Genomic DNA, 13,575 nt, shown 5'->3' with positions numbered 1-13,575 from the left:
GGCTGCATGCAAAGAGTTGTGGTCAATGGCTCAATGTCCAGCTGGAGACCAGTAAGGAGTGGTGACCCTCAGGGATCGGTGTTGGGACTGGTCTTGTTCAACATTTTCGTCGCTGACATGGACAGTGGGATTGAGTGCGCCCTCAGTAACTTTGCTGATGACACCAAGCTGTGTGGTTCGGTTGATATGCTGGAGGGAAGGAATGCCATCCAGAGGGACCTTGACACGCTTGTGAGGTGGGCTGATGCCAGCCTCATGAAGTTTAACCACGCCAAGTGCAAGGTCCTGCACCTGGGTCGGAACAATCCCAGGCACAGCTACAGGTTGGGCAAAGAAGAGATTCAGAGCAGCCCTGTGGAGAAGGACTTGGGGGTGTTGGTCAATGAGAAAATGAACATGAGCTGGCTTCAGTGTGCACTCGCAGCCCAGAAAGCCAACCGTATCCTGGGCTGCATCAAAAGGAGCGTGACCAGCAGGTTGAAGGAGGTGATCCTGCCCCTCTACTCTGCTCTCGTGAGACCTCACCTGGAGTACTGTGTGCAGTTCTGGTGCCCTCAACATAAAAAGGACATGGAACTGTTGGAACAAGTCCAGAGAAGGGCCATGAGGATGACTGGAGCACCTCCTGTATAAAGATAGGCTGAGAAGGTTAAGGCTGTTCAGCCTGGAGAAGAGAAGGCTGCGTGAAGACCTCATAGCAGCCTTACAGTACCTGAAGGGGGCTTATAAGGATGATGGGGAGGGACTATTCATTAGGGACTGTAGTGACAGGACAAGGGGTAACGGGTTCAAACTTAAACAGTGGAGGTTTAGACTGGATATAGGGAAGAAGTTCTTTACTGTAAGGTTGGTGAGGCACTGGAATGGGTTGCCCAGGAACGTTGTGAATGCTCCATCCCTGGTGGTGTTTAAGGTCAGGTTGGACAAAGTTTTGGGTGACATGGTTTAGTGTGAGGTGTCCCTGCCCATGGCAGGGGGGATGGAACTAGACGACCTTAAGGTCCTTTCCAACCCTAACTATTCTATAATTCTATGATTATTTCATTACTGCTAACAAGATGAAAATGATTTTGGCTGATAGGTATAATTATGCTCATCATGTTTTGCATTGCATTCAATAGTTAGGAACATACACACTTTAGATTTGCTCCATGAATACTCAAAATTTCTCCAAATCTTTAATGATATTAAAGAATTGCCCAAGCACAGAATCTATTAACAATTTAAAGAGTTTTAGTATGAAAGATCTATTTCAATTTCAGTTCATCACCATTTTCTGTGAGGAATTAAATAATATTAACACATAAATATATTTCACACACTCCTCCAAGAAATATTTAAATATAAGGAAAAGAAAAATATGAAATTATTTTTCTTTACATGTCTTTTAGATATTTAATATGCATAAAAATAATAATGCCATACAATGCAAAATTTTTGAAATTAGTAAGTGTTCTGTTTCATAAAAGTTGGTCATTTAGACGTATTTGCATGAAATAAGCTCTTGAAGGAGATTACCAGATGTATACTCAGGTGTTCTTGCATTTTTCATCTACACATTTTGTCTTTAGTTCTGCCTTAAGTCCGTACAGTACACACTACTGCTCAAAAAGTGTTTCTTCAGTTTAGATTCTAGGAATAAGAGATATTTCCCACACCCTCCAGCAGGTCTGCGGCAAGCTGGGTCCAGCATTTTTGTTTTCCATTTAAAAAAACCTCACATTTCATTTCTAAACCTATTCAAACTGATTTCCCTACACTGCAGAACAAGCACTTGAGCACTACTAGAACTTAGCCAGCCAAAGCCAGAGCTAACCTGATTCACACTAGCAGTGCACAAGGGCAGGCAAATGGCCTCCTGAGATTCCTTCCAACCAACTTTTCTATGAATTTCTGAAATACATTAAAGCAAGAGACGCCAATCCAAGTTTAACATTTGGACTTTGTAACTTGTTTACTCACCCCTGACTGTACATCATAGAGCGTGTGGGTAAGGATGATCTTGAAGACTGCATGGGACCGACTGCTCTCCTCATTCATATTGGTTGCAGCCACTGTTCGAGATTTGTTGCCCTCAGACATCAAGGACTCGATGTCCTAGGTACAATTTTCACAGCCATAAGCATATCTGCATTAACATTCTTTTATTATCTACTGAAACAATCTCATTTTCATAAAATATAGCAGGGATTTTCTCATTGAGCTTCCTGCTGTTTGTTCACAAAATGTCAGGAAAAAAATACTGCGATCTCCCCTTTAAAGAGTAAAAATGGCACAATGCTGTGACATGCATATTTATCCATTACCGCTATCTAGATATTAAATTATCAACAAAAATAATGCACCTGGCTGCATAATACTCAAAAGCAAAGAAAAAAAGTAGGGAAACAGCAATTCATGTTTGAACACTTGAACATTTTAACCCCAGCTGTCAAACACGTGTTCCTGAAATCTGTAATACTGACAGAAGGCTCAAAGACAGGGGGGAATGGCTTTAAACTGAAAAGCTGAAATTTAGATTAGCTATTAGGAAGGAGCTCTTCCCTGTGAGGGTGGTGAGGCCCAACCCAAATAATTCTAAAGATTTAACAAAAGTTTTATTAAACAGAACCACACTAAAGAGGCCATTATATTCCTTCTCTGTATAACAGCTTATAAACTCCTCTGATACACTAAGTTGTGATACTTGAGAAATACACAGCTCCCCTGCTTCAGGGTTTTACAGCAATCCTGCAAAATGGTTCAAACTCTAGAGTCCTGGCCCTGATGTTTATTTATGCATCTCTAGCTGGATGATGGTAAAAAAAAAACAACCCAAAACCAATTAAATGGAAGACCACCATAGACCACTTTGACTCTGTATTCTGCATTACACAAAAGCTGCTGGGTGACATGTAAACGAAAAGCACACAATCTTGGCTTAACAGAAACCACCACAGAGAGGTTGATGAGAAACTGCAATAGGAAGGGTTGCACCATTTTCATGTTTTGCTTAAGATGACAGACTTTCATCCCATATTTATTAATTTGTCACACAGTACATTTATGCTTCTTACAAATTTACTATCCAGCAAGCAAGTTTTATGTCATGTCCTCATGTATTTGCCTTGTAAACAGCCATTAGTTTATAATTCCAGTGTGTCTGTGTGTTACTGGTAAGTGAAATTACCACGCAATAGCATGACAGTCAGTGACAAAATGTGATACTGAAAGCTTTTCTCTGCTAAATCCTGGTTCTGTAATCTGTCATGGAATGTTTTCTCATGGACACAGCGTACGCTCATCTTAAGTTTGGGAGGAAAGCTGTTTCATTAAATTGTTGAATTATTTCCAGAATTACTGAATAGTACCAGATGAAGATGAGTTTCTGCTCTTAACCCTGTTCTCCCTGGTGACCACAATACAACAATCCTACAGCTCTCTTGCTCTAAAATCCATGTTTCTACCACAGCAATCAGAAACAGCTTAATAGTTTTACTCTACTTAAGGGATAGTACCCTAGTGTTTAGAATGTCAACATAAGCATTTCATAAAATTGATCCTTACCTTGTAGCTAGCAACGGCTAGCTTGGATAGGCCATCTACGTAAGGACCATAAACACTGTGTTCTCTAACTTTTAATGACTGACGGCTTCTGGTTGGAAAAAAAAAAAAGCACATGACTGACTTCAGACAACATTTATAGAAAGTCAATTTCTCACAGACAGATCTCAAACATTATGGTCTTACAAATACCATAATAAAGCACAGAACAAGGATGATAATGCAAACCATGTAAAATGCTGACACATTTTGTCACTTCATAAAAGCTAGCATCAGGGTGAGTTTACTCCAAGCTTTCAGTCTTACTACTTCATTTTGATTTAAAACAAAAGGATACTGAGACCAGGAAGAAACAAAAGCCATCCTATGCAAATGCCTGACATGGGATCCATTAAGGCAAACTGGTTATGGAAACGAAGAGTGTATGACAACACAGTACAGTGCTGCTGACTCACCCTTTTGGGTCAAGAAGATCTCTGACTTTCTCATTGTATATCTCCATGTAGGATACTTCCACTTTGAAACTCTGCTCTTCATTTTCCTCTTTCTGTGCTCTTTCAAAGAGTCCACTACAAAGTCTAGGGATTAATCCAGGTTGGTCAGCAGTACCCATCATTGTGTATGATTTTCCAGATCCTGTGAGAACGAATCTATGATTAGTGTGCATGCAACAATGTTTTTTGCTCTGCAGAACATGGAAAGGAAATAAAGAGGTTAAAAAAATAAAATAAAAATAAATTTTGCATTTCAGTGAAAGATATTTGTGTAGTTCTCTACTTTCATCAAACCAGTATTTGGCTAAAGATTATTTAATTAAAAGGAAAAGTAAACCAAGAAACTTACCTCAAACTGACAGAAAAGATTTTTTTCAGGTAGATACAGTCTCATTGTAGATGACAACCCACAAAACCCCATGTGTGTCTCAGTAAGAAAAATCAATTGTGTAAGCATGCTCATTTTTGCATGTTGCACTTACAATGATTAAAGATTATTCTAACTGAAGAAGCAGAAAATATGAGTGATGCACTGAACTGAAGGATGATCACGGTCACTCTAAAGATTATAATCTAAGGTGTGAAAATAAGGGTAGTCAGCAGCAAGGGAGAAAATCCTATTTTTCACCCTGCCTACCTCACAGCTAAAGTTACAAAAGAGACAAACATTTTTTACCTATATCACTTGGCATTTCTCCTGGAACAATGTCACAACAGCTGTGAAAAGGGTCTCCTCAGAACATACCACCTTTTTTATCGACAGTATTTCTCCCTTATGTCTGGAAGGGACTTACCAGTTTGCCCATAGGCAAAGATGCAAGCGTTATAGCCTTCAAAGGCATTCTGAAGAATATTCTCCCCAAGGCACTTGAAAACAACATCTTGACCTAAGAAACAACACACAAGCTAACGCTGTAACAAAGCAAAAGAGTTTTTTTCCTTGACTTCGATTCTTCAGTGATTATGTAAAAGCAGTTTGTGATTTTCTGCTGTTGTGGCCTAAATCACATTCTGTATTTGCTCCCTCTAGATGAGCAAGACCATCAGCCAGCATATGTGCTCCGGATTTATGCTACTGCAAAAATCAGAAGCTGGAATTATCACGCATATATCTGTATGTGCTTAAAATAACATCCTATCAATGTTCATGTCCAAAGGTTTTATCAGCAAAAAAATCAACTACCAACTGCAGAATTTATTCCAGTGGTGAATGACACCATCTCAAAATATACACAGCCTGTACATTTTAACAACTATCAGTTGATTTTAATCTATGGCACTTAGTAGAGCATTAGATTTTACTGCATACGTATAAGATATTAAGTAATAAAAGTGATTTTTTGCAGAGGAGGAACCACAACCATGTGGGAGATGACATAATACAAGGTACGTGTTAGCAAAATATAAGGTATATCACATCTTTTGTAATTGAACCAAATCTGTAGGAACAGCTTTTCGGCTCCTTTTCCAAGGAGGGGAAGAAATGCTTCATATATTTGGATATTACTTGTTCAAGCAAAATCTCTATTTTCAAAATTTCTTTTACAAACAGAAGAACTAAAGCCTCAACAAGACATGACAAAACTTTATGGACTGCAAAGTCCTCTCAAATATGTTAATGGTCTTGAAAGCTTTTCCTTTCTCTCATTCATTGAAGTCTTTATCTTGACATCCAAGTCCAATTCTAATTTTACGCATGCAAAATTCCCCAGCAAAACTCCTAACAACTGTGCCTGGCTAATAGAGCACATAAGTGGAATGGTTTTGTACCAAACACATCCAATATCTAAGTGACTATAATATAAGTGATAATACAGGTGATATCTGTATTAATATATTATTTTATATATACATATGTGACATATATATATATATCACCTGTAATATGTAAGTGATATAATACAGGTGCCTCCATTAGTTTGAGAAACAAAAATCTTACCTTCCTATGCAATCTGTACAGCTGAAAGTGCACATTATTCTCATTTTCTCACTAAATTACTATTCATTAGTTATTTGGCAAAGGAATTAAAAACTAGAAGCATGTGCACCTTAACCAAATCCCAATTTTAAAAGATAACAAGTAAGAAAGGAACAGATCACAAAACTGGTAATTCCAAATATATTTTATCATAACTATTTGCCAAAATGTGCCATAATAATACATAGAAAATTTGAATTAAATACACATTCTCATCAGACCATATGAATTCACATAGTTCTATATTACATTAGGCTTTTTTCTAGTACAACATTATTAAGTTTTAACATGATGCCAACCTCCCATCAGCACTATGAAACATGAAATTACATATAGAAATGTTCCTCAAATCCTAAAAAGGATTTGATGTTTTTAAAATTATGGACTTGAAAGAGTATTTTAAATAAAGATGCAAATATGATTAACCCATTATTGTGATGGATTTCTCAATTTCCTACACTGCAAAAGGGTAGCAATGCCTTTTGCTATCATCATCTTTAGAGAATAGAAACAGGAATGATTGAAGTTTTTCCTTTTTCTTTTGACAAGCAGTCATACAGTGGGAGGCACTTCATGCCATATGGTCTGTGCCCAAGAGCAAATATTGTACTTTAATGACATCATTCACACTTGGAGACAACAAGCACAAAGCTACAGTAAATATTACCTGCGTATTTCTCTTTGACAGATTCATCCATAGACCAAAAGCAGTGATCGTAAGCAAACACCTGTCGGAAGGAGGACACCTTATAAAAACTGTTGCTAAATCAAACACATCCAAATTTTGACAGCATTGTATTATGTTGGCTAACATTGTGCTCCTCAGGGCATTCTGAGCATAATATATATTGCTGCAGAATTACTTATATTCTATGAGTTTGAAGCCTAAACAAATAGTGCATCTTCTTACCCTGCCAATACCTAAAGGGGCTGAAGAAAGCTGGAGAGGGACTTTTGACAAGGGTCTGTAGGGATAGGACAATGGGGAAAGGCTTTAAACCGACAGACGGGACATTTAGATTTGATATTAGGCAGAAGTTCTTCCCTGTGAGGGTGGTGAGGCCCTGGCACAGGTTGCTCAGAGAAGCTGTGGCTGCCCCATCCCTGGCAGTGTTCAAGGCCAGGTTGGATGGGGCTTGAAGCAACCTGGTCTAGTGGAAGGTGTCCCTGGATGAGCTTTAAGGTCCTTTACAACCCAAACCATTCTGTGATTCCATGATTATCCCATATGCCAGCCTGTTTCTTGCTTTATTTCTGACTCTCTACTGTGTAAATCCTATTCCATGTTCTCCAAAAGTTTTCCATGTGGAAAGCCAGTGGATGTCAAGGAGCTCTTCTTATCTTCCTCTAAACCCACCCTTGCAATTCATTTTTCACAAGACTTTCTACTCTACAAAATGACAGATGTCCTCTGGCTGCTCCTGCCTACCATCTCCCCATGTCTCCCATGTACATAAATTAAAAACACACCTTAGGGTAGGCATCTCTCTATGTAGAAGAGAAGTAGGTCATCACCAAATTGTAAGACTTATAAAGACCAACATAGAGCAATTTATAGTGCTACTGTTCTTGTGATAAAACTAAACTTTTTAAATAGAGAAGTTTCAATTTGATAAAACCAAACTTTTTAAATAGAGAATTTCAATCCATTCAAAATGCACAGGCACTTTTCATCATTAAAGCTTAACTGCAATAAGACAGCGTGTATTTTGGGACAGATGTTTGCAAAAAAAAAAAACTCTCCACGGTATGTATTTGCAAGAAAAAAACAAAAATCAGGGTAATGTTTGACCTATAGTCACATGGGCAAAATTTATTCTTTAGGAGAAAGGAAAAGGGAAGTGCAACGTGTTGCCTTTTGGCTGTTTATTTCTCCTAAAGCTTCATGAAGGCTGCTCTTTCCCTTTCAGCACTGCACATTCACCTTCCGAACCTGCATTCTAAAATTTCATTTCATCTGTTAACACGTTTTTAAGTTCCATTTTAGTAGAGATGAAACAAATCTTGATCAAGTATTTCAACTAAAATAGTTAGAAAAATAAGGCAAGAGTTGAAAATCCGTACTATCAACACATCCCAACTTACTACCTACATTTATGAAAATGCTTAATATAGAAAAATCCTTGAAATTTTAATTTTGTGTTTTGCTTTGGTTTTTTTCCCTATACTATGTTAACATCCCTGAATGAAGAGATAAAAGTGAGTTACTTTATATCCTCCGAGGAAACAATAGCTTGTTTATTTAAAATTAAGGGGTTTTTTATTCTTTGAGTTCATTGTACAATTAAACATGCTATTATAACATCCCAGGCCTTAATAAAACTATTAGCTATAAAATATTGGCTTAATAAAATATTGGCTATAGGACCACATCAATAAAGCTGAATCCTGATATGCTAGGGTAGAGATTGACGTCTTCATACAAAGTACAAAGTTATGGGATCATGAGCTGTAAAAGCAAAATGAGTTTGCTTTAACACAAATATCAGAAAATGCTTTTAAAAGCCCACAAACAACAAGGAGTCTTCCATTCACAGTCTGTAATGCTGAGCATGTATGTTCTCATTTGTTCCTGTGACTCATTATTTGGCAGAGGCTGTACAGTGCTCTTCTGCAGCAAGGAGATGCTTTAAGTTTCTTTCTCAACAGCTGATTAACTACAGAGCTGTTTTGTCAAAATGCTTTTAATATTTGGATAACCCAAGGCTGAATAAGTGATACAACAATTTTCACACACTGACTTAATGTGCACTAAAAGCCTTTACCTTTGGTTGGGTCCTGCTGTTCCCCAAAGCATCAGGAGCAGAAAGGATTTGATACAGGGTTGGGGGAAGAAAGACAAAAGAAAAAACAAACTGTTAGTTGCAGTGATTGTAGCATAACTGCTCTATCATTAATGCCTCATCACTAGAGAGCTGTATTTAAAAAAATCATTTCCTCCTAAGATCTCCCCTTGCTTACAGATTCTAAGTCACTTTATAAACCAATGCTCATCTCTTTTCAGGAGTAAGATTTGAGATGTTGCTCTGAATAAGTTGATTTTTAACTCTAAAGCTACTGATTTTCCTCATGCTGCCACCATCTCTTCCTCATTCACTCCCAGTTTTTTTTTTCTTCTTGTGACACTTCTCTCTCGAGCTTTGTGGGTGTTACTGTCTCTTAAAAACAAAGCACCCAGGCAACGTAAAAATTTCCAAAACCACTTGAACAGGAACTTCAGATACGTTATTCAAGAGGAAATTTCAGAGTCCAACCTGTGGACTTGCCCAACTCGGCTCTCTCATGGCTGCTGGGACCACAGAGCAAACAGTTGTTTCCTTTAAAAGCAGGAGCAGAGACTAGCAATACCTTTAATCTGTTATGTGCATAATTTAAAAGTTTGGTTAGGGTTTTTTGCTTGATTTTAAACAGCAATTACAAAATTACTGGAGTGATCTTTAAAATAACGGCACAGCATCAGTCAATGCCCTGAGAGCAGGTTACGCAGCCTCCCCTTTACAGAAGACAGAAGAATGCAGCAAACGCATAACAAAGGAGCGGTATCTCTCCTTGTCCTGGACCTTCTAAATGAGATTAAGAAGCTCTTGACATCAGTAACAAGTGAAGTCTTCTGACAAGCATCACTGATTTCTTTTGAACAGAGCAGGAGAAAGACATGGGAGCCATGTAAGATTACCCTCAGAGTTCTTGCTGCTCCGATGGGTTGAGAAGCAAGTTTAAAAATAGTAATTTCTTAGCACCATCTCTCAAAAATAATTATTTATTAAGCAAGTCCATCATCTCTTTTTACTCATGCTTGGATCTAATATGCGTATCTGTATGACATAACAGGAACAACAGTGACTTTGGATAGCAGTCAGCGTAACCAGCTGTGCTAGATGACTATGTAAGCCAAGGTTGCCCCACTCATTCAAGCAACAGTCATTCAATGCAGGGTCATTCAAGTAAGCAGCGACAACATGCACCCTGCACCTGGCTAACTGAATAGAAGCTCTTCCAAGATCCTCAGCAGCATGCTTGCTGCAGACTCTTAACTGTTGCTTCTGGGTGAGTTATAGATATGGAGGTGCACTGATGGAGTCTCCTTCACCAGGGCTTTGATATCAACAGAGAACACCAGAGAGCACCTCTGGATCTTTGGCTGTGGCTACCCCATACGTGGAAGTGCTCAGGGCCAGGTTGGATAGGCCTGGGAGCAATCTGGTCTAGTGGAAGCCACCCCTGCCTGTGGCAGAGGAGTGGAACTAGATGATCTTTAAGGTCCCCTCCAACCCAAACCCATTCTGTCATCATTCAAAGACAGATGCAAGAGGATTTGGTTGGCTTTCTGTGCTCTAAAATGCTAGTGGAGTGCTTTGCTGAAGGACTTCACTTGTAAACTCCTGCTTACAAGGCAGTCTTATTCCTGTTCCTACAGGAAGACCATTGTTGTAAAATAAGAATAGCAAGCCTAGATTTGAGTTTGAGTTCAGCACTCAGAGATGTGACACTGCTCTTAATTCAGCAAGAGGTAGCGCTCATATTGTCCAGCCCAGTCCCAAGGCAGGATTATAATGTGGCAATGCATCCTCAATACAGGATGTATTATTGAGTATTTGGATTAAAATAGCAACAAGGATATAATCTCAGAAGTCCTATCACAGATACATTTTTAAGAGGATGTTAGGCTCTGTAAATCACGAAGCTTAATTCAGACTAAAGGTCTTAAAGTAAGTATCGAATTTTCTAAAGAGCTGCACAAACACACAAACCCATGTTTAACAGCCTCACCTAATCCCAACACAAGCAAAAGGAAGCCCTACATCTAAGAAACCCAGCATACAGCATTTAGGATACAGCAGAGACATTTAGAGCTGTAGTTTGTTCTGTGTACTTTAGGCCAAGAACAGAATAAATCAGGCAAGTTTTTCCCTAAGGAAAGCATTAACAGTGCACACTGTATTATGCAGCATTGTGCTGAGCATGTACGAACCCATCACTGCAGCAGCTGCGATAGCTGGGCCCAGAAATCCATGAAAAGATCTTCAGCCTGATTCAAAATCCCATAGCAAATCACTGCACCCACAGCAGCCTGCTTAGCTACAAGCACAGATGAGAAGTGCTGGGTGTTTAGAGGCTCCATGCCCAAGTACCGCGCATTGCTAGAGTTCATCTCAGCAGTGGTGAAAAAGTAAACACCAAGCTACAGCATCACCTTCAGAGCAGGGAAGTATCTCCTACAACAACACCACAGATGATGGCAAAGTATGCAAAGAACATTTTCTATGGTTCAGAGTGGCATTAGCAAAAAAACATCCAGAGGATCCTAATACTGACAACTTGTAACTGTAATGAATAGTAAAGAATTGGAGTAGTTCTAAAGCAGAAAAGATCATGTAGTGTTGTGTTACCTGCAAACTGCTCACACAAAAACCCACATCCAAACCAGCATCTGCAAGGTAGAGGGTGAAAAGGAGCACAAGGCACAGTGATTGTGGCAGGACTCAAAGCACCAGCCAGTGGCTATCCAGATGTTACCACGACCAACAAGGCCATTTCAGAGGTGAGGGCAAGACTTGGTTTTGCTCTTCTGCTGGCAGGCTGCAATTTACCTCTATCTCAGATGCAGCAGAAACATCCAGGACAGGAAGGGAAAACTTATCTTCTAGGTACTGAAGAATGTCACTAAGATGTACTCAGCTACATATGTTCACCTGAATCAAGACTGACAGGAATTCCCTCTGCCAGCTCCCCTTTCCTCTTTTTTTCAACTTGCTGTCGAATGGAAGAAGGTGGAATCTAATGTATCTAAGGTTTCTAAAAGTAAAAAAAGGAGAAAGAGAATACTCTAAAAAACCTGCCTACGTTTATTACTATTTTGTTTGTTGCAGCCAAGTGAATATACATGCTGTCTCGAGAGTGAAGACATGCAGCCATGAGTAATTATTTTTAAGCTAGCTCTTACAAAGTATAAGCTTCTTCATCAGGACATATTTGGTTTCCTATGAAAATGCTAGTGGTTTCACAGACCTCAGGCACAGTTTAAACACCAGACAGAAACAGAACAGCTCCCAGCTGAGACCACCAGCACATAATTCTATGTCCAACACCACTACCACGTCTGTTTTTTAAAAAGTAATAGGATACCCAATTGAATTACAGAATGTTTTGGGATGGAAGGGAGCTTAAACCTCCGCTTTCTCAGCCTATCGCCATAGCAGAAGTGCTCCAGCTCTCAGAGCACCTTTGTGGCCTCCTCTGGACTTGTTCCAAAAGCTCCATGTCCTTTTGGATGCAGGACTGCAGGAGGGGTCTCACCAGAGCAGAGCAGAGGCAAAGAATCCCCTCCCTCGACCTGCTGGTCACACTGCTGGTGATGCACCCCAGGACACGGTTGGTTTCTGGGCTCAAGCTCACACTGCTGGGTCATGTTGAGCTTCTCCTTGACCAACACCCCCACGTCCTTCTCCTCAGGGCTGCTCTGAATCCAGTGTCTGCCCAGCCTGTGTTTGTGCTTGGGATTGCCCCCAGGTGCAGAACCTTGCACTTGGCCTTGTTGAATTTGATGAGGTACTCAGGGGTCCACCTCTTTAGCTTGTCAAGGTCCCTCTGGATGGCATCTCTTTCCTCCAACATGTCAAATGCACCAGACAGCTTGATGTGTGGTTAATAATAGTTAAACTATATATTTGAGCACGATAATCTACTCTGTTCAGCATCAGCTATTAGCACTATTTTAATAACATTTTAAATGAAATTTTACTCTGGCTTTCCATGTTCAAAAGGAGAGGGAAGGTAAAGTGACCTTAAGTATATCTGAGATTCTGCATATCGCATGGGGAAAATGCCACAGCAAATGAGGTGAAACATTACTGGGAAGATGCAAGGACAGCTCAGACCTTATCTGTTCTGTTTGGCTGACCCAGCAGCTCAGAGATAGCGGCCAGCTGGCAAATCAGCACATGCTCTAAATCAGTCACAGCACATCTTGCTTTTTGCCTGAATCACAAATGGGCAGATGGGGCAAACAGGAGGAGAAAGGTGGGAGGCGGCATGCCAGAAAAAAGGGAAAAGAGGTAGAGAGGCACTAGGACAGGATTTGACAAGCCAGACTACATTTTTTCTGTTCTGTTTTTTTTTTTCTTTTTTAAAAGAACATTTCCTATGCTGACAGTGACCACAATGACATCCAAACTATAAATTTGGTTCATACTGCTCAGTGGCACAAGGCTATGCTGAATTTACAGAATTGGAACACAGCATTTTACCATTTGCTTCTGGAATAGTGAAACAGAATGAGAATTTGCAGGTTAAAAAAAAAAGGGGGGGGGGAAGGAACAATTCCAACAATAACTATGAATTAAGAAAGTCTCAGCAAATCTCCAGAAATGCTTACTGCTTTCCACTTTCAATCTTCCATAACCACTGCAAAAACAAGCATATCAAATTCCAATATAATAAGTACTGTTTCATGCCCTCAAGCAGGAACTGCTTTCAGGAACTAGAAAGCAACTAAAACTAGAAAAACATACTGATAGGCAAAAACTACTTGGGGTTTAACAGCAGAAATGCATATCTCCC

At 39.6% G+C, this 13,575-nt stretch overlaps 1 protein-coding gene across 7 annotated transcripts in view; it reads right to left on the bottom strand.

Annotated features, from left to right (window-relative positions):
- KIF13B (kinesin family member 13B) overlaps window positions 1-13,575 on the bottom strand; it is a 129,283-nt gene that overhangs the window by 69,957 nt on the left and 45,751 nt on the right. For 4 of the 7 annotated variants that reach the window (XM_061461088.1, XM_061461092.1, XM_061461090.1 and 1 more), the window contains exons 3-8: window positions 8,781-8,796; window positions 6,683-6,743; window positions 4,832-4,924; window positions 3,999-4,179; window positions 3,547-3,634; window positions 1,963-2,097 (exon numbers count right to left, since the gene is read on the bottom strand). In XM_061461088.1, the coding sequence (XP_061317072.1) occupies window positions 1,963-2,097; window positions 3,547-3,634; window positions 3,999-4,179; window positions 4,832-4,924; window positions 6,683-6,743; window positions 8,781-8,796 (574 nt within the window). The remainder of the gene's footprint in view (window positions 1-1,962; window positions 2,098-3,546; window positions 3,635-3,998; window positions 4,180-4,831; window positions 4,925-6,682; window positions 6,744-8,780; window positions 8,797-13,575) is intronic. The other 3 variants (XM_061461089.1, XM_061461091.1, XM_061461094.1) reach the window with 1 other exon arrangement.

The sequence above is a fragment of the Pezoporus flaviventris genome, unplaced genomic scaffold (genome assembly GCF_033815535.1).
Source record: "Pezoporus flaviventris isolate CSIRO_AGI_PZ_B2104156 unplaced genomic scaffold, CSIRO_AGI_Pfla_v1 ptg000031l, whole genome shotgun sequence".
NCBI classification, from domain to species: Eukaryota; Metazoa; Chordata; class Aves; order Psittaciformes; family Psittacidae; genus Pezoporus; species Pezoporus flaviventris.
This window is presented reverse-complemented; position numbering and strand designations above follow the sequence as displayed.